The sequence below is a fragment of the Barbus barbus genome, assembly GCF_936440315.1.
Source record: "Barbus barbus genome assembly, chromosome: 7".
Classification (NCBI taxonomy): Eukaryota; Metazoa; Chordata; class Actinopteri; order Cypriniformes; family Cyprinidae; genus Barbus; species Barbus barbus.
Genome location: NC_136735.1, coordinates 14016947 through 14042806, shown reverse-complemented (window position 1 = coordinate 14042806; position 25860 = coordinate 14016947). Strand labels below are relative to the sequence as shown.

The window sequence follows — 25860 nt, the reverse complement described above, 5'->3', positions numbered from 1 at the left end:
TTCTCCATCATTTCTGTCAGCTCACAGGCTGTCACTGCCAGTAAAATGGCACTGTCAATAAAAGTCAAAAACACACTTTCCAAACGTAGTTAAAGAGCTACATCTTCCCACAATCTGCATTGTAACAGTGAAACGAAGCTCTCATGACCAATTTGATGTGCATTTCACCTGTGTCATTTCTTAAGGCATCAGTATCTCACCTGTGAAGAGGGCCTTTGTGCTTTGGTCTGTCTTCTCTTAGACAGTGCTGGCTGGCTGTCAGTGCGCTGTGTTCCAGAGAATGATTGCACTTGGCTCTCAAACAGACTATGCTGCAGCACTCCATCAGCTACACCATCTGACACGTGAACAGGTTTTCATCTGCTTGCTGTAAACTTTTTTTGAGACATTTTATAACCCCCTTTGCTGCACACACAGAACACTTTCCTTTCCTGCAAAAGACCATTACACAATTTATTTTTAGCAGCTCCTCCAGAACCATCACCCAAAACAGAACATCAGAGAAAACTTTCATCCAAAACAGATCCACCCAGAATGATAGGTCTGATCACCTCCACGCATTACTCAATTTGCATACATCAACCAACTATTTTTTTTTTTATTGGTGACCTGGTGATTAACAACATACTGCATTTCACATAAAAGAATGGAAGAACAAAAGAATATTTATTTTCTCTTCAAGTATAAACTCAGTGGGCCTCTGTTCCAGCAATGACAGCACTCCCATCAGGTGGGTGTAATGATGCAATACATCATCAAAACACAAAGAGAAAAATATAAGCAGCCACAACATCTACATAAAAAACTGCAAAGTTATACAACAGCAAAAAACAAATGGTCTACAGTTACTTCTGGTTTAGTTAGAATGTTCATTGCAAGGGGTTAAAGAGTTTCACCAAAATTCATGATATTGTAGACATGTATACATTTTTTTTCTGCCAAAAAAAAAGTATATTTACATTCAAAAAGTTGGTTCCAAAATGGGGTTTTCACAGTAATGCAATAGAACAACCATTTTTGGTACCCCCAAAAAACCTTCCAGAGAACAGTTCATTCACTTTTTTCTTAGTCCGAAGAACATTTTAATAAACTTTTTTCCACTATAATGAACATTTTGTGAAATGTAAAGATTCCATGGATGTTAATGGTTCTTAATGGAACAATCAATGGCAATTGAGTGTAGCAGGATGTCCAAGCTGCTATTTTCAGGATTGGGAACATTTTATTAAGAGCCATTTTATTTTCCAAATATTGTCTTCAGTTTCTTTCAGAAAATACATGGTGATAGGATCTTTCATTTGATGTTTCCAGTACAAGAGTGTACGGGGAAATTTTGAAAAACAATTAGCACAGAAACATCACACAGCATGTGGTATTTTCACTGACCATCTATTAATGAAGGACCTCTGAAAATACATGCTGGAAACGACATTCGTTCTTACTTTCATAAAACATGCATAACCATCATATATAAGGACACTCCAAACAAGGACCACTTGAAGAGCTGAAAGGCAGCTTTGAAGAGAATGACTTTATAGTTAATAAGAAAAGAAATTAAGCTACAGCTTTTTAAATCCTCTAATGTTTGACATTTAAATCATTTAAAGGTTCGTGAATCTCAACTGCCTGTGAACAATTGGCATAATTTTAATTTTTTCAAAGCATTTACAGCTTTGGTTTATGGTGCCGTTAAGACACTAGTCTGAATGGCTTTCTCAGTAATGGCAGCCATGATGTCTTCATGTTCTACACAACCATAAGTGAATGTGCAATTCATCCAGGCAATCTAATATAATGTGATCCAATCAGCGTGATGTCTTTAATAAGCATTCAGCAAATTGAGTTTATTCAAACTTCTTTTTAAAGAAATAGTTCACCCCAATCATTATTCACTCACCCTCATGTCGTTCCAAACCTGAATGGACTTCTTTTGTTTTACAGAACAGCATGACTAATTGAAAACAGAATTAATTTTTTGGTGTAAACTATCACTGAAATGTAAACACTCACAATGGATACTTCACAGTATATGAGGGTGTGCTGCTCTACCTCATTAAACTTCATGAGCCTCATGATTTTAGTATTCAGGAGCTTAGTATTCATTATCATCTGATAGTGATACAGATATAATACCATAATGTGAACAATGTTTCATTCTTAAAATATGATTAAGAAATTAGGATTTGTTGACAAGATCTCTGCATTATGAATGAACAGTAGTGACCAAATGAAACTCAGAGAGAAAAAAAATATATATTGTTAAGAAATGCATCAAGTAATTTGAAAGTCCTCAACAAATTTTTGACCTGTTAAATGATATATATGCATGCCACAGAACAAACCCTAACAGTAGCTGTGGGCAGTTAGGATTTATTTTGTGTTGTGTGCTATATAATGAAAAAAAACTATTCTAACTCTCATAGTATGGCAATGAAAAAGAAACATTGAGTGAATTTGTGATTTTAGTTTATTTTTATTTTGGGAGTGATCCCAGCGTAACAATAAGTAACATTTAAAAACTATTCCATCCAAACGCAAGTGTCCTCTTTTTTTTCTTTCGTTTTTAATTAAAACCTGAAGTTGTGGGCTCTAACCTGAAGAGAGACACCATGCACAAAACACTGGATTGGGGTTTGACAGAATATGAGGTTTATCTGCTACGGTACTTACAAAAGCTTATAATATGAGCAAAACAGCCATCAGTGGTTAATGGTAAAAAAGGGAAGGGTGATTTGCAATTTTAGTATTTGTGAAATGAACATCAAAATCTAATCAGCCTTGTCATAAAGAATACAAAAAGGTTAAAAGAAAATTTGATTTGGTTAATGTTGGCATCCAGCTTGATTTTAATGTCCTCATTGTCAACCTACTCATCATAAATACTGAAACTCTAAAAGAATCAATTTTAAAAGGCACATCAGCCAAGGTCACAAACCAGCTGCTATTTTGCATGTAAATTGATTTAAAAAAATGTTAATGTTATGCATTAGAGCAAATACATAAAAGAAAAACCTTCAAAACATTGACAATAAAACATTCCAGCAAGTTTCAAGATTTGAAAAAATAAAGACTTAAAACAAAACGGTGAACTACAATACATCTATTTTGTAATCACTGTCAAACCCATAATGACCTTCACCAGTACGTAAGTGAGAAGTGTCATGTTCCATGTTCCTCAGTCTATGGTGACTGTACGCCCCCCAAACCAATGGAAGTTTTCAATCCGGGGTGGTTGATTGAATTAAAATCAATGACAATCCTGCCTTGCTTTGGCTGGAACTGCCTGTAGGACAGAAATAAGAACAGGAAATATTACTGAAGCACAACCAAATGAAACATAAGTAGTTTGTCACTCTAGTCAAATCTGAGCCCTCCTTTTAAAATACCTTGATAAAAGTGAGAGAAAGAGAATTCACTCCTTGTCCTCATTGTCCAAGTTGTCACACCAGTAATTCACCTCAGCATACTGGAGTTGAGGAAACCAATTACATACTAGACCTCATGAGAGAACACAAGCAGTAACCCCTCCATAATACAATCCCAGCAGGGACCAAGCACCCCAACATCTCATGAGAAAATACACTCCCAAGAAAAACCAAACCGGCAGGTGGTAAACTCCCTATTTTCCCACTTATAGCCTTGTCTACTGCGACTGCTCCCTGCTTTTCCTTTTATTTTTTTCCTTTTACTTTTTAATTCACTTTCTACCCCACTCCTCTTACTCTTTATTCTTTTATTAACCCCTCCCTCTCAGCGTGAGATGAGCTGGATGTAGCGAAAATCTATTCCTCATCATCGAACCTCTATAACAAGAGAGGCTAATACAAATAAAATCTCTACTGACAGCAAAAGTATTCAAAGTCTTTGTCCACGAACAACCACAAAGCTTTGTCTCTCACTCCCCATGTTCCTTAAAGGGGGGGTACAATGCTATTTCATGCATTCAGAGTTGTTTACACTGTTAAAGAGTTGGATTCTCATGTTAAGCATGGACAAAGTTTCAAAAAACTATTTGATGTATAACTGTATTTCTGTGCCAAAAATCTCACTTCCGGGTTCGTACAAGTTTCGGAGACTTTTTTCGGTCGTGGTTCTTGCTGACGTAAACGACGGTGGAACGCGCCCGTGCACACATCGACCAGACCCGAGAGCGTGCCCATCAACGAGCTTCATTCGGCAGCACTGCACAGGACTCCCTCAGGAAGAATGTCTCTAAAGAAGTGTGTTTTTGGTTGTAAGGGAAAGATAACCTTGTTCAGCTTCCCAAAAGAACCCACCGTTACGTGAACAGTGGATATAGTTTGTTTTTCCGGGGCAGCAATGGAGTTTCTCAAGAGTTTTGTTGCCGAACGTTTTATAAACAAGGCCCAGTTCGACGCTGGATTTGCACATCGTTTAACCCTTTCACACGTGAGTTTAAAATATTCTAGCTGAGCCAACAGTGTGAGTTTTTTCTGGCGACCGTTATTTTATAATGTATAGAATGTGTTGTCACAGCGGCAATGCATTCTGGGAATTTAGGTCACGGGAGCTACAGCGGAGACTGGATAATATAGTGAATATAGACATTGATATTATTTAATGTCTCTATTATTCTACTTAAGATCGCGTTGGAGTGGTTAAGGCTCACTTTAAATCATTTGCCATAGCCCTTTGCACGGCCGGTGTGAAAAACTTGCTTTTTTCAGCCTTAGAAAGCTGAAAAAGCAGAGGTATTTCCTACAGACATTAATAGATGCCATAGGCCTTATCAGTGTCTGCATGAAATACCTCTACTTTTGATTAACGCTATGTTGATACAGTAAGCGTTAATCATTCAGCGCGATCTTAAGTTAAATCACATAAACATAAAATGATAGCCTATAAAATGTCTACATTCACTATGAAACTCGGATGAAAGTTAAACTGAAACTTGGTAACAACTCTAAGATATGACTTAATAATTGATCTCTGTAGATTTAATATACAGCAATTTGCATTAAACTGTTTGCCCTCACAATACAAATAAAAGAAAATTATATATGGAAATATTATCTGTGGCAGTTCTTTGATCCCCAGCCACTTGTTTGTAAGGATTAAGTTTCATTCATTCATTTATTTGATCGCTTATCATTATTCGGCATCTCTAATAGTAAGGAATCTTCAACTTGGTTCATTATTTACATAGCATCCACAATACACAGTTTCAAAGCAGCTTACAGTAAGTTCTGTTACCTCTATAATGCCTTAATTCTTTACACTGAGCAGATTTATTGGGAAATTGTGATGTATAACAATACTAAGATCTAGCTATGTATTCTCCCCTTTAAAAAATAGACATGGTTTTGCTTACGTTACTCTAACCAAAGTGTTTTAGCAGTTGGCCTATATCAGTACCACTGTAGTGAAGGAGACTGAATAATGAAGATTTGCAGGCTCTCAGACAAACCACAGAGCGATTTGGGGGGGGCTTGTTATTCAAAACACTCCCAAACGCATTAACTATATCATGAAATATCTCGATTGTCACCTAGATTACCAGATTACACCAGTGCTGAAGAAGACACACCAACGCCTCTTCTTCCTGAGACGGCTGAGGAAGTTTGGAATGAGCCCCAGCATCCTCAGATCATTCTACACCTGCACTGTGGAGAGCATCCTGACCGGCTGCATCACTGCCTGGTTTGGAAACAGCACTGCTGGCAACCGCAAAGCTCTGCAAAGGGTCGTGCGAACTGCCCGTCACATTGTTGGAGGTGAGCTTCCCTCCCTCCAGGACATCTACACCAGGCGGTGTATAAAGAAAGCCCGGAGGATCATCAGTGACTCCAGCCACCCGTCCCACAGACTGCTCTCTCTGGTGCCCTCCGGAAGACGTCTCCGCAGCATCCGATCCCGCACTAGCCGACTGAGGGATAGCTTTTTTCCTCAGGCTATCAGGCTAATGAACAGTCAAAACTAATACACCCTACAGCACACTCCCACCTCACAGTATACCACGCACTGCACTTTAATTCCATACAGTTCAAACTGGACTACCAGTACACTACTGCACAAATACAACAATCTTTTGCCAGCACTGGATACCATCCAATGCACATCCATGACATTTGCACATCCGGTTTATATATAATCTGCCTCATCTTCGCATATTACTGTGTGTATATAACGTAGAATGTGTACTACATACTGTGTATAATGTGTATCGGTAACTGTATGTCTGTCTAATAGTACACTGTGTGTACTGAGTATACGTATGTGTATATTACACATTGTCATCTGTATAAGTCTGAACGTATGTATGGTAATGTCTATATGTAAATTGTTTCTGCAGTGTCTGGAGCACGCTCTCAAGAATTTCACTCACGAAGGCACACGTGCTGTGGTGATGTGACAATAAAAGTGATTTGATTTGATTTGATTATGATGGTCAAAGTAGCCACAGTAACACTTTCATTTATACAGAAAGAATATGGTGGCCGAGAGAGCTCAACCTGCTGCAAATAAAGAAAACAACTTCCTAAATCTGACAACACCCACGCTGCAAATGCTCACAACACAACCAAACAAAGAAACGCGCTGCAAATAGAAAAAAAAAACGCCTGCAAATTAAGAAAACAACTTTCCTCAATTTGACAATACACACGCTGCAAATGCTCACAATACAACCAAACAAAGAAACACACTGCTAATAAAATTTATTTGGTTGTGTTGTGAGCATTTGCAGTGCGTTTCTTTATTTGTTTGTGTTGTGAGCATTTGCACCACCTGCTGTCAAACTGATGAAGATGTTTTGTTGATTTGTTGGTGCTTTGTCTATTTGCATGTGTTTTCTGAAGTTGCAGCGCGTTGAGCTCTCTCGGCCACCGTAGGGAAAGAGAGCAAAGAACATTTACGTTATCAAAGAACATTTTCACTGACTGTCTAGATTTCAAGCACTCTCAAAAACTCCCATTAAAATCAGTGAAGCTGTTTACACTGTGAAAAGAGTATTACTTACAGATTTATACACACATTTGCACTTTGCTGTTTCTGACAAGGTATTCTGACGAGGTATTCAGTCAGCGAGCGAGTGAAGAAAACACCGGCATTTTAGCGATGACTCATCTGAACACTTCTGATTGGTCATTGCATTCATAAGCTCAACAGAATCGTGTGTGATTGGTAATGCGCAACACTGTAAAAACGCGCCTGTCTCTGGCTCAGCGAACGCAGATTTGAATTTAGCAGCTGATGATATGAGGCACTGAACGATTTAATCACGCTTGTGTGATTGCATCAAATATAGAAAATATTATTTGGCTATTTTTTGTCTTTTGGAAGCTGCATTTAAAATCCACTTGGCTCAAAAATCTGAGGGGGCACGTGCACTTTCAATGGGCATGACGCCTCTGGTAAATCTGTATCTTTTGCTTATTAATATGATAAAACTAAAGACTTTTTGGAGATATGAAGGATGCAGTATTACTCTATAGGTACTCAAGATTAACATGAGATTGGGAGAAACAGTGTGTGTTAGGTCCCCTTTAATGCAAAGCCAGCTTCAGCTGATGCCTGAGCAAATCGATTCATCATCTCATTCAAAATGCAGAATTCTGCACAGCAATGGTGAGGTTTCAATAACACATCTGTCCATCCTTCACTCCCTCTTCATATGTCACTGAAAAAAGAAAAGAAAAAACCCCGAAAACATAGTCTACTACTGCAGTTCAGTAGGCGCGTTTGCATTACCCTTCAATTTCCATTACCATTCAAACCCTCACTCTAAGTTTACACGGTTTGTTGTCCACATATTCATTTAATTACAGTGGCTGTAGCATTTCTGTCCTAAAGAAATGGCCAAATATTAACGATTTAGTGGTCATTTGAATTAAATGGTGCTTGGTCAATATTAAACAAGGATTAGCACACTAAAGTGTAAAACAATCACCAGGTCGTTGGCGCCTCCTGCAGGCCTTTGTTGTAATGCGTAATCTACATTAGCTCTATTGTTTATAATACATTATGTATTTTAACAGTTTTGTTCAATAAAACCATATGATTTCTTGCTTTAGTTTTTACTTTATTTGAATTAATTATTATTGCATCATTGCTATTATATATGTATTTTAAGTCATAAAAGTTATTGTTCACTTCTACTTTTATTACCAAAAACAAAATAAATAAATAAATAATATAAATAAATAAATAAAATATATATATATATATATATATATATATATATATATATATATATATATATATATATATATATATATATATATATATATATATATATATATATATATATATATATATATATATTATAATTCAGTTTTTTTCCATTTAAATTTTTCCATACTCTGTTTTAATGGTTAAATTAAATTTTATTAATCAAAAATAAGTTGTCTAGTTAATTGAGTTTTACAGTTTTATCATCACCAAATTCTGTTTTCCATTACTTCCTGGATTCCATTTAAATGGTTCCATTAAATTTTAATAATCAAAAGCATCTCCAATTAATTGATTTTATATTAAAAAAAATTTTTTTTTTTTTTTTTTTTTTTTTTTAGAAATACTGCACATTTACATTTTTCATCTAAATAAATTCTGGTAAATAATATTTCTGGTAAATGCTCCTTTAAAAAGTGTTTTTTGATTATAATTTTATTATTATTATACTAGAACGTGGATATGTTGTCATTCTTACACTATAATACTGATCTTTGATTTCAGTGATTTGGACTCTGAGATGGACACTTGCTTCTTACACTATGTTGCACTTCACTTTTGCTTTAAAAAAGGATTTCATAGAAATTTGGATTTCATTTGGTTTAATAAAACATTCTTAAGTAAAATTGTTGATTTTTTTTTGTGGGAAATGAATCGTTTAGATTAATCGATTAATTGATAAATTAGTCGATAGATTAATCAAAATAAAAATAGTCGTTAGTGGCAGCCCTAGTTGTATTATTATCATTTTTCTGATTAGCGTTTATAGGAAATAGGAATGTTCATTCCAGTTATTTTATTTCTCCTAACCGACGGTCGTTAAGCCATATTAACCGTTAACCGACAATATTATGTTAAATTACAATTAAATTTAAACTGATAGGTGGCTTGACCCATTACAAATACCTAAATTTGTTTTCCAGGGATTCATTTTATACACGCAAAAAGCAGCATAAACTACATGAATGTGAGGATTCACGCACCTGCAGCGCTTCTGCGAATGGAGAAAAACATAAGCTATTATATATAATAGAAACAGGTCCATATGCAAAATATATTTTTCTAAATAATTAATTAATTAACAAAACGAAAGAAAAAAACCCTGCAACAATTAGCAGCCTATATGCAGAATTTCGGTTCATTTTTGTGATGCACTCTTGAGAAAGTGGCAGTTTTCCTTTATTTCACAAAAGTACGTTTTGTTTTTTATTGTGAATGTACACAAATAAAATAAATATTTTGAATAGTTTTGAATAATGTCTTACTCTTATATGACCACAAATAAAGGAGTAGGCTAGTGCAAATTTCCACTTTTACAAGGGAAAATAAACAAAAACACACAAGCGATCGTGCCGGCGCCTCACATGCAGTTAAGCATAGCCTACTGACTCCACAATGCAGCCTGTTCATGTCATAATAAAATACAGTCAGCCAAAAATATTGAAGAAACATGAAAAAAATATTTTATTTCCCCGCACTCCACAACAAATCATTTAAATTTAACGGTAGAAAGAACTCAGAACAAAGCAAGAATAAAAAATATAAGAAGCTAAGAAGCCAAAATGAATTAATTTAAACTTTAGTACTTCACGTTCATGTAAAACAAAGTGTGCTTGGCATAATATCACAGGGTTATGATGGTCAAACTGAAAGGCATGGACTACAGGCTATTTAAACTGAACAGTGCACTGTTCAATAACTGTTCAATAAAATTAATAATCATGTAAACGTAGGCTAGCCTACTAACACCAAATTAAGATAAGTATGTTTGAGAGGTAACTCGTCTTTTTCTTACCATGTATAAAATAATTTTAGATACAATTTAATAATATGAATATGATTTAATGCGCTTTTGAACTACAGGGAAAGGGTGCTTTAACTTGAGCAACACCATGAACATGGACACTGCCTATAGGCTAATTCTGTCATGTGACACCACATTTATTTGCATTAAAGCCCCTTTTCTCGACAAAAAGTATTTCCAAACAGATTTTTGCGACATTTGAAGTATCGATATGGAATTTATGCGCTAAAGTTAAACGGAAAAATATTTGGTCGACACATGAGAAATTTAATCGATAATTGGCATTTCCATCAGCTATATCGTAAATATTTTAAAGTGCTAAATATTTTTTCTCAGCCACTCTAGTCTATGCTTGTGTTTATATGAGGCGCGTCGCGCACGTTTCTAAAGCAGCTCTCCGCACTGCTTTTGTAAAGATACATACACACGCCTCCTTCAATTAAATATAGCCAAAATCACATCAAATTCCGTTACCATGACTTATCGCGAGAGGAAAAAAGTTTTTGTCACATAACATGTGTTAATGGAAACGCGGTCATTTTGCAATACTTTTTTATCGACATTTATAAAATATCGCCAAAGTTTAACACAAATCTGTAATGGAAACACGCCTACAGTTAAGAGTCCAAGTCGAGTCTAAATCTTTCATTGGAAACACACACGCGGCGCATATGTACCGAAACCTTTTTTCCACAGGTTAAAACTGCACATTAAATAAGAAAAAAGAAAGATGATGATTATGGAAGACTATGCAGCTAAACAAACAAAACAAAATATACAACCAAACACAGACAGACAGACAGACGAATGAAAAGAAATGCCCATTTAACACAGCCTTGAATGTCCAAATACTTTTTAGGGCCACCTAAAAATAAGGTTGCATGTGTAAAAATATTGCACTTGTGAAAATGTAGCAAAGCATAGTGGTAGGATTGTTAAATGTCCAGATGCCATCACTGTTGTATAGTGATGAACTATTTGGATGTTGGGTCAAAAAGAAATCCTGAAATCATGATCGTGTCAAATGGATTTTAATACAAGCTTCATTAAATATCCTATGGCTCTGCAATCGAAGAACTGAAGCTATGGAAATGCTGAGATCCAGCAGGACAAATTCATAGTAATGCTAGAAGTACTGGAGAACAGCCTTCAAAAAGCGGCAGCAGGGGAATTAACCTTGCTACCCTCAAAGACAGGCAAGAGGCATGAAAGTATCTTCAAGGATTTCCTGATTTTCATCTTCAGGCGGATCTACTCCTTTTGTCTCCTCAGGCTCATGTCCCCCTAGTCCTATTTGATCTGACTCTGATGAAAGGCTTCAGAGTATATTTACCGTGCATCTATATATAGTGTGTACATACAACTGGGGAGATGAGTTTTACGTCCTGTCCGCTCTTGCTGTGGTTCCTGCTGGTCTCTCTCTAACATAAAGAGGACCATGTTTGGACTACAAACCCCACGGAGAGTTCAGTTAAGTTTTCAGTTAACCCTGTATCTCATTTTTTTTTTAAAGTGAAGGACTTCTTCACTCACATTGTGTGTCTCAGAGTGTTAAATGATTGCGATTACATTTTGCTCTTTTAGTCCCAGTGTTCTTGGACTTTATCCTGACACCTAACTCGATATGTGGGCGATTTGACCAAAATTACAAAAAATGACAAATACAAAAGAACAAAGATACAAATTTAATAAACTAAGTTTTTCAGGTACCATAGGTACCGCAAGAAATACTACAGAAATATTCAGATGTAAAAATAAACTCTGCATAGTCTTCACTGTAATAATTAAACTCGTTCTTATCAAAAGTAGATACAACAGTTATTTAGTCAAGAGTAGCGAGTTAATGTTTTTTGCTGTTGATTAACATTAATGACACAGACAGCAGCAGGTTTATGATGATGCTGTCACTTTAAAGGGATGAAAACCCAAAAATGAAAATCATTAAGAATTCCTTTCGGTCCCACTTTTTATCAGGTGGCCTTAACTTTTGGTTTGGTGGTATGGGTAGGTTTAAGGGTGGATTAAGGTGTAAGGGATGGGTCAACAGTGTAATTATAAATGTAATTACAGAAATTAATTACAGATGCAATTACATGCAGGGATTTTTTTCAATATAAGTACAATGCAAAAACATGCATGTACACAATAAGTGCATTGTATCAAGTGATTAATTTAAATCTAAGTGCATAGTAGTTAAGGCCACCTAATATAAAGTGGGAACTAACTTTCCTCAACACAAAAGATGATATTTTGAAGAATGTGGTCGACCAAAGAGTTGATGGTCCTCGTTGACTTCCATAGTATGGAAAAAATAAACTATGGAAGTCAATTGGTACATCAACTGTTTGGTTACCCACATTCTTCAAAATGTCTTCTGTTGTGTTACGGTTTGATTTCCTATAAGGTATGAGGCATACGCAGACTTGTGCATGGTGCTTACTCATTCTTCCCCAAGCGTCTATTTTCGAAGGCTCACAGAAGCTTTTTGAGGCTTCAGGTCACACATACACCCACATATCTGAGGGTCGGGCTCCATTACAGCCTTGATTGTGCAATCGTTTGGGCCAGTCAGAACCGACAGGAATGCAAATGAAGCTTCTTAATTTCCAAGTCACACACCAACCCCTTACTAAGGTCAGACTCGAGAGACTCACTTGTACGTGATGCCCGCCAAGTTAAGAAGCCGTCTGGAGGCAGTCATTTCTGGAGTGTCATGGTATTTGTCTGACAAATAGATCACATCCTTTATACCTGTAAGGCAAAAACAGCAGAAGGATAGTGTGGGTCAGACAAAAGCACACTTGCACACACACACAAACAAATAGACAGAGAAATTTAAACAAACAGGCCCAAGGAGAACAGGGACCCAAAATAGCCAGTTAGGAAAGACAAAGAGCTTGTGCTCGGGGAGAAGGAAGGGAAGTCGATAACTTGTCGCTGCAGGCTCAAGCCAATATCAACCAATCCCAATTGAGACAAAATCTGCCCTGCTGGCATCTTTAAAACACGTGGTGCATTTGGCAGCACCCCCACGCATCCTGCTGACTACTCACAAGCAGCCCACATGAGGCGACTCTATAAAGGCCCCCGTTAGTCAAGCATTACAGAGAAATGTGAGGAATCTGATGAAACCACTTAGACTCCCTCTTGCCTTTAACGCTTTCAGCGGTGAAAAGAGAAGTCCAACATTGCCAACGGTTGCTGCAATCACCGATGAATTTACTGGAGAGAAACACACCCACCCCCCAAAATACACCCGGTCTCCATGTACTTTTATCTGCACAGGAGGAGAGAAGTGCTCTGATCGGAGGCAAAATGACTTGCACAGAGTGAATTCCACCTGTCATTAAAGGCTGTCATTACAAGCATGGGGCTTTTCCACGGTATTACTTGAACAATTTTTGAGAGGGAACAGATGAAATTACCATGGAACAGCCTGGCTATGCCATCTTAAAACCATTTTGGTGGTGACATTTTATGGTGGAGCAGAAAAAAAAAAAAAAAAAAAAAAAGATTGTATATCCAAGTCTCAATAAGCTATTCTAAATAAAAGTCAGAAGAAATTGCAGTAGTGTTTCTTTGTAAATATGTCTTTTCATGAAAAGAACATGAGAATAAGCATCGGAGCTGCTCAAAAAACACTTCCAAGACGACAAGCTGTCCAACAGAAGGGAAGGCTCTGATGGAAGGTGGAGCAGAACTCTGGAGATGCTACGTTTCCAGAATGCTCTCTGGAGATGAGGTGACAGTACAGTCCCTCAGTCCCTCCATAAACAGTCACAGGAAGTGACAAGATGGCAGCTGCTTGGGAACTGAACACTTTAATTCCTCAGAGAGAGGAGAGGCTCTAAAGCAGTGCTTCAGAAACTGCCGTCTCCGGCACCGAGGAGCCAAAGTGCAGGGGGGACATCAACATGGGAGCCAGAGAAAGTGAAAATGATTTGGTGTCATTTCATTCCGTGAGATTGAGGGATGGACACATTTGAACGGCATTCGAAAAGAGCAGTAACACTTTCTCGCTGGAGGAATAGCTACAGAATTAGATACGGAAGGGAGGGAGGGCGTAATATCTAGGGTCTTCGCTTTCTTGATGCCCCTCCATCTCATTTACTGTGAAAAAATTAGACAAAGAAAAAGAAATGGAGAAAGTACAGTGGAAGAGCTCTCATTTTAGTACAAGAACAGTTGTCAAATGACCAACACAGCACACATTTAAGCGGGAATAGGATTAAGGCAAATGAAAGCAGTGTCACTGGCACAAAAATGCATACCGATGGCACCAAAATACTGGAAAAACCTTCGTTTTAATAAATCCCTCTGGTTATAATTAAATTGTTACAGTTGTTCCATTAGAGACGCACAGGCTGGCAATATCAAAAGGTTTATCATACACAGATAAACAAGATACAGCCTGGTTGCCTTTATAAGAGAATCAGGGTGGATTTGCATTCCAAGTCTGCTAATATTCCCCTTTATCCTCATGTTTTTTCCATGCAGAGGCTTTTCTGTTTCCTCATATCATGGGGCTTTACAACTTCTAGTAAACAAACATAGTCATAACACCTTCAAAATGAACAAACAGCGACGACACCCCTGACTCAATTCAAACATTAAACATCCGCTTTGTTCAGCTTCATCAGAGGGCGTTTTTAATGAGGTTGGACGTTCATTTTTAGCCGCGTTTTGTTGCATCCTATAGAGCACGAGGAGACGAAAGGGAGAGAAAGTGCTGTGTGTGTTCCTTAATGATCCCGGAACATTGAGAGGAAGCCGACACCCCACTGAGAGATGGGCCAGGGCAAGGCCAAGCATCCTAAAATCAGACGGCATTGGAGCGTGTGTCGTGCTATCTTCAGCACACAGCTTCAGTAGGCTTTGCCACAAGAGTACATGGAGGGGGATCAGGAAAAGCAAACCAATGAAAGAGAGAGAGAGAAGACGAGGACAAAAAGACTTGGAGGGGAGGAGAGAGACTGGGGATGGGGGTGTTAAGAGAGTTCAACAGATAAGAAGAGATTGAAAATAACAGCAGAGCAGGGTTTGGAGAAGGAAAAATAAGAGGAAGACAACCTGTCACCATGTAGGCTATATCTAACCAGCCAAGAAGTCTCACAAAGAAGACGGCTGCTCAAAGCGACGACCACTGCAGGTTTCTCGGTATAGAAGGGTGACCATCGAGAACCTCCGTTTCTTCCTGTCTCATCCGTCATTTCATCTGCAGCCCCATCAGCACTGGCACAAAGGCTGTGTGAATGTGTGAATTGCAGAGACGGAACTGAATAAACGCATAAGGCTTGCTATACAATCTAATAGAGGTGAAAGGGTTGCCAAAAAAAAAAAAAGTATCTAACGGTCAGGTCTGTGCCACATTTCATCTTGTGCCTTTCTCGGAAAATAGAAATATTAAACATGTTTGAAAAGGAAAGTGCCTGCTTTCAAGCATAATTACATGAATTCTTGGTGTCACTAAATCGTTGTACTGTTAGCAAGAGGACAAAAGAAACTAAACAGATGTAACAGTGAACAAAAAACTAATTATTTAATATATCTGACTATACTTGAGGCATATAAGTAGCAGGCTGCAGTCAGACTGTGTGAACAGTCAATAGGAACAGTTTGAGAGCACATGTACGTTCTTAGAGTCACACATGCGAGACAAAGCCAGTTAAGAGCTCAGAGATTGCATTTCATTAACTTAAAGAGTGTAAAGAAAACTTTTATTCAAATTATTTCTCACTGGAGCAGTGTTGGTGCTAGTATTGAAATTCCTTTGCTTTAAATGAGTCTCTGGTGTACACTGCTATTGCGTCAAAGCATTCTGACAGTGAAAATAGGACTGTTGATATGTTCAAGATAGCGTACATTTAACAGCATTGTGCATTTTACGGTGACAACTAACAAAAAAACATGAAACTAGTAATGGCAAAAGTACATCTGCACCAAGTCCACAATATAATCTTTAAAAAAATTGTTGTTTTTTCAATTTGATGTTGGTATATTGAAATAAACATTTGAATGGTAGCTGTAATACAAACTTGTTTCCATGACAGATTTATTCAAACACTTTACATAATGAAAACAACAGAATATTTAATATAGCACATATTTTGCAAAATTCCCCTCCCTAGCCAACTGACAAGTATATAGGCACTGAATGGTTTTCCTGAGGTAAATATAATGTTGTGTGACATTGTTTACAAGCTGTTTTAATGATGTCTTTCCGCAGATGAAACACTGGTTAAGCACATACATGAGCCGTGATACATTTCAGTAAGCTGCACTGTTTCTTTCATCATACCTTCTGATATTATTTCATGTTTATTTTGTGCTATATAACTAGTAGTAAAGAGGAAGAGATTACTGGTTCACTTGACGCTTGCACCGAGGTAGATCCTTCACATTAAATAGCGTCAAACCATGTTTATTCTTTGCATTTAATGATAAAATTTACAGAATTTGAAAGCTGAGACTTTGTCTTATATTAAAGCTATATTATATTAAATATTATATTATATTAAAGCTCAACTTGACTTAAGAGTAAAAAAAAAAGAGCAAAAAGCTATGAGCTAAGTAATGTTTATTGAAATGCATGCATAAACAGACATGGACACAGTAAAAGCATGACATTGGAGAAACGCTAATTAAAGGTCACTCTTCTGGTCAATGATTTTGGCCCTCCAAAACTATTTCATCCAAATAATAAATTGCTGAAATTTTGGTGCATCACCAATTAATTTTATTAATGCACTAATGCCTGCTGACAAAATGAAATGTCAATTAGCTGTTCACCTGCGATGTGATTCCTGAACAGTGAAAATAAATGTGTTGGTTGGTAAAGCAACATGCCCATCATGATACACACACACAGTCAGAAACACAAGTTCAGACACTCTCACCTGCTTGAATAATGAGTTTGGCGCACTCGTTGCAGGGGAAGAGCGCTACATACATGGTGCAACCCTTGACATCTGCCGAGTTCTTATTCATAATGGCGTTCAGCTCTGCGTGACACACTGCAACAAAACAAGAAAGACCTGTTAGAAATGTTCAGGGTTCACGAACACACATACGTGCAGCACAGAATGATGCAGCAAAGCTATGATTAATATCTCTGCTTCACAACAAACTTGGATTGAGCTTTCTTGGTTTGTCAACATTGTACCACTTCACCACAAAAAGTCTCCAGTCACCAGTTCACAGTGAAAAAGGAAAAAGATTTCAAAGCATGAGTCTGAACAGATGTCAGCTCTCCACAACATCACCCAGAAAAAGCCCTGTCTAATCACTCACTCTGCTCGCCTTAATTACGGAGAATGAATTGGCCCATCAGCGAAGGCACAGTACCATTGCACCACAAAACACCAGCCTGACACGTTTATTTTGGCAGAGCTTCAGCACAAAGCAGAGAAAGAGAGAGAGGGCATGTAGTTATGATGGAAGAGAGATGTCAATAATTCACACAGATACACACACTTATTGTGTGTTTTAACTGGAAACACACACAGTTGAGAGCGAGTGCACGATGATAATGATGAAGATGGAGTACGAACAATCGTGTGATCATGGGAGGGACTGAGCTCTCAGCTCTTAAATCAATTCTAACCTTGCATGTATGTTACTATTAATCTGACTGGAATGTCATATATTCAAAGGTAGTGAAACATTTTCAGGATAAACAATCAGTGGGTAAATATCGCATACGATTATGCTTAATAAATCAAGAGAAGGAGAAGTCGTGATCACGATTAAAATACAATTCATCTAACAGCCCTATCCGAATAGAACCAACACTGAACAGACTTAAGCTGAATAATAACACTATTGTCTTTCAGAGCTGCTGTACAACAGAATCAGACCAATTTCCATAACTGATTCTGCCATTTCCTTTTCATCAATGTGAAGCTGCTTTGACACAATCTGTATTCATTGTATAAAGCGCTATAGAAATAAAGGTGATTTGTTGCTAATGCAGCTGCAGCAAAAAAAAACACAATATTAACGGACATCATTCTCTCTTGTTGCAGAATATAAACCTTGTCTCATATTAGAGAATAAGGTGAAAGCACCATTATGGTCACAGGGCAAAAATCACGCCGGGCCAGTATATGTGATACTTAGTATTTCAGCATCCTCTTGTAGCACAGTACTGTACAGAACCTTCATAAAGCTAGAATCACTGCAACTATTGCGCATCGTTAGGCTTAAAGCTTTACTCAAATCTGCAATGTTAAACAGTTGTCATGCATTCCCATTAATACTGTGAATGGCATTTAAGTTGGCCTTCCAAAAACAAAAATATACATCATTTATTATTATTATTATTATTCTAAAAAATTATGCACAGAAAATTTTGAATTAGTTATGCCATTAACAATGTTTCATGCTTCAGTACAAAGTTTTGTACTTTTTTCCACAATTTTAATACTGAAATGACAATTCATCATAATCTCAGTTATTTCGCTGACAATTAATTGTCAGCCAAATTTGAAGAGTGGCCCTTTTATTTCATCTATTACCTTGGCTCTTGTAAATGTTGTAATATAATAATCAAATTAACATACTGAATACAAAAGAGAATCCAAACGATGATTCCTAAGACTACGAGGGACATCCTACCAACTATAAACGACTGTGCCACATTAGTGCATTAAGAGACAGAGATATGCCAAATGAATCCTTTGAATAGAATTAATGTATCAACACTCTGCGTGAAACTGAACTGTATGCCTGAGAGAGCCACAAATGCAAATAAGATTTTTTTTAGGATTTTTATATTCATAAATCATGTCAGGTATGCGTCACTAAATACTTTCCACAAAATGCATTCATTAGTGCCAAATATATGAGTAATAATACCAAAGCTTTACAGGAACTTTCCTTTTAAACAAAAAAAAAGATTTTACATAGATTGTCCTTTTTAAGATCCCTTGCTCTTCACTACCTGTTCTAAAAGAGAACACAAACATGCAGCTATCAAGAGTGTTTGGACACACTGAAGACACTTTTACATTTTAAAATATATTAAAACAGAAAACATTTATTTTAAATATTTGTTATTTCTCCATATAATCTATATTCTTTCTGTTCTGTTTCCTGTATTTTTGATCAAATAAAAGCAGTTGAAGCTGCAGAGCATAACAGACTTTTCAAAAAAAACTATTTAATCTTACCGACCACAAACTTTTGAATGGTAGTGTACAGAAGATCTGAAGTAAACAATCACATTTGCACACATTTCAGGTAAGCTCTCACATTTAAAGACATGCCCTACAACTAGATTTTACAAACAGTATACAGATACTGTACACATTAAACTTCTGAAAGCTGTTTAGTACAATAATTAGGGGTGTGCGATATGACGATTTTTGATCGTAGACGATAAAAATCTCTCCACGTTCTGCTTTTGAAGAAATATGGTAGTATCGTGCTACAGCGCACATTCTGTCAATTACAGTTCTGGCGCCTCCGTCTCTATATACTGTACAACACCACATACAGCAGTAGAGTTACTCTGACAGGACACTGCAATTATTCGCGATCGCAAAAGTACATTATTTGCAGCATACAAGCCTTGCCAGTTAAATGTTTCATTCGCTAAAAAGCCTGTCTAACAGCGCCTGATTACTGAACTAAGTTATCTTTTGCGCTAATACTGTCAAAACACACAAGGTTTACATATAGACTCCGTTGGTTATGTCTAAAGTGAAAGTAAACAGATGTGGGACAGTATTAAACATGCAGCCGACTGTCATTAAAGGGATAGTTCACCCTAAAATTTAATTTCTGTCATTATTTACTCACTCACATGTTGTCCCAAACCTGTATTAATTTCTTTCTTGTGCTGAACACAAAAGAAGATATTTTGAAGAATGTGGGAATGTGGGTTGCTGGTCCACATTGATTTTGATAGTAGTAAAAAAAAAAAAATCACATGGAAGTCGCTGTGGACCTACTGTTTGGTTTTCTATGTTCTTCAAAATAGCATTTATGTTCAGCAGAAGAAAGAAACTCACTCAGGTTTAAAACAACTTGAGTAAATGATGGGATAAAAATAAAAAACTATGACAGAATTGACAGACAGATGACAGAATTTTTACCTTTTACCTATAGCTATTCCTTTAACGTTAACAAAACGTAAAGAGAAAAATCACTCACTACTCTTGACTGAAGAACTTTAATATCAGCCTATATAGTGTTTTATTTTTATATTTGTTCATTCAATTTCTTGACTGCTCCTGCTAAATACACCTATTGTACCTGAAAATAAAACACTTTGTTTTATCTGTATTTAGTGTGTATCTTTGTTCTTATTTTTTTTTTATTATCTTTGGCCTAAATATCTGCCATTCTTTTTATTCTTTTTTACCTTGAAAGGCTTTGTCTTTATAATAGGGAAATTAATTTGGCTGTAATGCTCAGACAACTTGAAAATAGTATAACCAACATGACAAAGAATCGTGATAAAATTGTTAATCGTGATATTTCTACAAAAGATTGTGATATGATATTTTTTCCATATCACCCACCCCTTGTACAATACAAACTTATCACCCATCAACAGTATTCTGACTGCCTAAGTTAGAATTTGGCTTCTTTTCAAACATACCAGACATCAGAAAAGTTCTACATAAAAACACACAAAACTTTGATAAACTGAATGATGTCTGCGCAACCAAGCCAAAACCAATTTCCACCATTCAATTTGAATTTTGGGTCACTTTGTGGGGTCCAACTCAGTCGGCTTTGTTTGAAAAAAAAAAAAAAATCTTCCTAAGCCTGACAACTGACAACAGAAACCAGGGAGAAATACAAGTCACGAACCGTTCAGAGGATCATTCAAGTTCCAGACTGATAAATTTTCTCCAAGGTTTCACACCTTCCCTTTGGCAGTCCGACCCATTCAAAGTCCTGAGTTGGCATGTGCTGCCTTTAGGAACGCCAGCTCATTTCCATTTCTCACACTAATAGCTGCCACAAAGTGACCTTGCCCATTCCCTCACTCAGCAGCTCTGCCTTTATCTCTCCCATCAGCCCCATGCAGGTGAAAACTAATCCATGACCGCTGCTATGTGCTCAAGAGAGCCTACTCCTCGCCACACTGCGTTAACAGACACCATGTGCTGCGTAGACAGAGCCTGAAATCAAAAAAGCCTTTTCGGCGAGTGTTTAACGTGGGTGTGCACTGACCTGTCGGTGTCAAACAGAGGCAGAGTGACTGATAATTATGGGCAACTGACTGCTTCAGTTCAAAAGCCAAGAACCCATGGGTCAAATGCAGAACTCACCATAGGGGTATTTGGTGTCCAGCTTGTCCTCAGCACTGCGAGACCAGGGCAGAAGGTCATCGTCACAACCGTTGGGCATGCCATTGTAGCCAATACCCACTATCTTGTTTTCTTGATTCACAATACAGGCACCAACCTGAAATTAAATTGGAAAAAAGCTCATTTTCCAAACATCTATCACAATGAAGACAGCCTAGAGGCACAAGCCTGGTACTAGAAAGGGAAGAAAAAAAAAACATTCACGGTCAAATAATCAGTCATACACTTCTATTCATACGCATGCAAATACAGAAAGTCAGAAACACAAGCTTATGAGAATTTCACTGTGTTCCAAAGTTCAAATTTGTTGAATATTTGTGCAAATTCATATCATGTGAAGACAGGTGACCAATAAAAGATCAATGCATCAAGTGGTGACCTTATATGAATTTAAAAAATGTGAACTTTAAGCCAGCAGGATGCAGCGTTGCAGCTAAGTGGAGTAGATTAATATTCTTACATTCTGGATATATTGTATATGGAATGACGCTTTTAAAAAAGACACTGCAGAGTGTGACATCATATTGCAATCATTCCAGCATTTTAATTGCATATGAAATTTCCATCCAACTGGAGTATGGGTTAAGTAATAAACTTGCATGCATATTTGTCATTCAGACACGAAGCAAGAATGAGATTTATGTAACATTACAAGTAAGCCATATGCATTTTAAATATTTAAATACATTAAATACTAAGAAACTGATCTGAACTTAAGTCAAGCACCTGACCTGATGGCTTACTGTATGCTCCAGCAAGACCCATCAAATTCATCTGATGCAACACAGGTCAGCAGAAAAAAAGCAAAAGGGTTTCCTGAGACGATGGACCGCTGTCAACAAAGTTCAGTCAGCGTGAGTGAGCGGGGAGAAGGCTGACAGCACACGCATTCACGGTTCACCAAAACTCGTGTCTTAGATATGCAATCCTGCTCTGCGCCTTTAGGAACAATAACGGCTGCATGCATGCACGAGGATCACGCTTGACTGAACTTCAATATTGCACTTAAATATCGGTGAGTGTTTATATTAGCCAGGGGTTCGCAGCACAGCAGGGGAGCTCTGAAACCAGAATATGTTCTTACAGTACTTGGAGCGGATAAGAGGCCTGTGTCCTTTGATCAAAAGAAGCTGTAGGGTGTTTGGAGATCTTTAAGGTATTGTAGTACCAAGCTGTTTAGAGCTTCTCCAAGCTAATATTAATAGTAACAAAATAGTTTTAAAAGAAATTGAGATATTGGAAAAATGACAAAAATGTCTAATTTTATATTGATTGTAATTTCAGGTTGATGTATTGTCACCAAATCAACCCACATTTCAATCTAGCAGGACAGCAGGCAATCAATCTCTAGGTACCTGAGAACTGGGGTCCTTGCTCCGCTGCGCTGATAAGAAGGCAACAGCCATGAAATACTCAGGCCACTCCAGGTAGTCCTGCCTCTTCTTTGTCAAACCTTCACTGTGTGTTCTGATGGATTGAAAGAATGAATGCAATGAGGGGAAAAAACTAAACACCTGTTGTCATCAAAGCACAAAAATACAGAAAAATCATCACTAATACAACACTTAGGGAAAGACAGCATATGATCATGTGTGAACACAAATTATTTTCACCAGTATTTTAAGTACATGATAAAAATATTTTTTATGGCATACATAATTAACATTTCAACAGACTGATACTGACATGTTGGCAAGGCCAAAAAGTCTGCCAATATTTGACCATTTCAAGATTACCAGCACTGGCCGATATCCGTGCCCACTTGGACGATAAATAGTGTTAGCATTCCCTTATGCAATCTCAAAAATCAACCAGAACACCAATCAAATGGATTGCAAATTATTTAAATATTTGAAAACATAAATTAGTGTAAAAATGTTCAGCATATCTATCTCAACTACTACACTTAAATTTTATCTTATTTCTAATACTACGATTCAAAAGTTTGGGGACTTTTTTAATGTTCAGAAAAAGATTAAAAACACTGAAGTGGGCTGATTGTCAAATTTTTGCTTGTCTACACTTTTTCTCAATGTCTATTTGCTGAATGCTTATTTGTTTTCTGTCATTTTGAAAGGTAATACACTATATTGCCCAAAGCATTGGGTCACCCCCTTCTAATGAACAGGTTTGACTACTTTAGTAATTTCCATGAGTACAAATCTTAATGTTTAAAGGAACACTCCACTTTTTTGGCTCATTTTACACCTCCCCTAGAGTTAAACAGTTGAGTTTTACTGTTTTTGAATCCATTCAGCCAATCTCCGTGTCTGGCGGTAGCACTTTTAGCTTAGCTTAGCATAGATCATTGATTCGGATTAGACCGTTAGCATCTCGCTCAAAAATGACCAAAGAGTTTCGATATTTTTCCTATTTAAAGCTTGACTCTTCTGTAGTTACATCGTGCACTAAGACCGACGGAAAATGAAAAGTTGCGATTTTCTAGGCTGATATGTGTCTAAAATGACTTTTTTGAGTTTTTGGCTCAAGGTCTGCATTTAAAGTCACACCAGAGGTGTTCAGCTGGGATAAGGACTTGGCTTTCTGCAGACCAATCAAGTTCTTCCACACTGACTGAATCAATCATTTCTTTTTGAACCGTGTCTTATACACAGAGGCACTGTCATGTTAGAATAGAAAAGGGTCCTGTCCAAACTGTTGCTATAAAATTAGAAGCACACAACTCCCTAGAATATCATTATATGCTTAAACATTAACTACCGGTTTCAAAGACAAGGCTTAAACCTAGTCCTAGACTAAAATGTAAATCTGAGCTGTTTGAACTGAAAGAAACTTGCACTGACTGATCTTAAAACATGTCAGTGACTTTGTTTTGTCTTGTCAGCAATGCTTTTTTTCTAAGGCATGTTTCTAAAAATTACTTAAATGTCCTAATTGAACTATGGATTAATCCTGGCTTAGTCTAAGACCTGTCTGTGAAACCGGGCCCATTATTTGTACTCATGGAAATTACTTAAGTAGTCAAACCTGTTCATTAGAAGGAGGTGACCCAATACTTTTGGCAATATGGTGTATATCTGCACTAAATTGACCATCAGTCACTGACCCTGCTCTCTATTTATCCATATCTGAAAAATCCACTAGGAAAGCGTGACTAAGAGCTTGCCAGTAATGTGAAAGTTTCCTGTTGTCTCAGTGGAGTACTACATCAGCACATCTTTACTACTTACATCTTCCCTGGCATCCCATACGCCCCACTGATGACTGTCTACATGTGTGATTCCAGCACTGACAGACATTATCATCAGAGGGTTCTCCTCTGGGGCTTTCCATTTTAGCTTAAAGTGATATTGCACCTTTTGCGACACATCTCAGTGACCGTCTTTGAAAGGCATGGGGATTTATGTGTGAACATTTAATGGACCCATCTGACTCGACTCACTCTTTTTCCTAATGTCTCTGGTGATTCTGTCTTTTTTGAGCAGCTGTCAAGAGCAGGTGTGTGTGTGTGTGTTAGTCTGCTGGTGAAATACTAAGGGCTGATGAACTGAAGCTAATGGGGAGAACAGTGACACAATGCGGAGGCAGTCATTAAGCAGTTTTAAAATGTTCAGTTATCTGAAAATCATTCACAAGATATAGATAAAAATGCCATGGGTTTCAGAGTTTCCTTTCAGATCTAATGTGATTTGTGATTATTATAAAAATTGTCTGTCACTGACTAAACTTTCATTTTGTAGTGCACCTAACATACTGCCAGTTTACAGGGCTGAAGAAGGTAAACACGACCACAAGAGGGCAGTCAAGCACCATGTTGCGCATGCCAGTCCAATCTATTTCTCAGAACTGGTCAGTTGTATACACGCTATAACACTGAATTAACAGACGAAGGCATTAAATGTTTGTCATAATGTGTCAGAAACAAATACAGTTTCATATAACGTGCCTTTGTTGTTACTCATTTAACGAAATCTCATGCAAGTCACAGTCCTCAAGCATATTTCTCATGAACACAAATCTAAAGCGATGATGATAGATTCATTTTTTGACATGTGGTGAAAACAACAGATCAAGACATTACCCTTTGAGCTGTGATGTATCGGCCTTCCCATTGTGGTCCATGGCTTAATCAGAGAATGTTGAGCCTGCTTTAATCCAAATTCCCTGATGTGATCCGCACTGAACACACACACACCCCATCAGCAGAGCAGAGGAACTTCCCGCGAAAAAACAAGAAGAAACCCACTGTTCCGGTTTTAGACTAGAGTTGGCGCAATGAGTTGAATAGCGCCATCTCTACGCGGTTCAGCACATTACAGTGAGTCTTTCTCTTTCTTTACATTACAGCCAGTCTTTTAAACTTTATATGATAAAATACGTCTTACTCTTGAAATGACCTCAGCGGGAGCCTGTACCATGGAGCCGGTTTAGCTGGCTAGCCAGGTAAGTTTAAGTTTAGTTTGCGTGCGCCAACTCTAGGTTTTGAGATGGTCCTCGCTGCAGAACACAAGATCCAGGGAGCCCCACCTTGCATATACCTAAACCTACGCGTCCCCACCTCCTAGATGTGCATCCAACCCC

The 25860-nt window shown here is 37.4% G+C and overlaps 1 protein-coding gene across 1 annotated transcript; it reads right to left on the bottom strand.

Annotated features, from left to right (window-relative positions):
* Window positions 1-572: 572 nt before the first annotated feature.
* Window positions 573-25860, bottom strand: LOC306872066 (deoxycytidylate deaminase-like). Its single transcript, XM_079420414.1, has 6 exons — window positions 25361-25860; window positions 22674-22785; window positions 21280-21415; window positions 16891-17007; window positions 12649-12745; window positions 573-3283 (listed from the first exon to the last, which is right to left on the bottom strand). The coding sequence occupies exons 1-6, from the start codon at window positions 25399-25401 to the stop codon at window positions 3181-3183; spliced, it is 606 nt and encodes a 201-aa protein (XP_079276540.1). The 5' UTR covers window positions 25402-25860; the 3' UTR covers window positions 573-3180.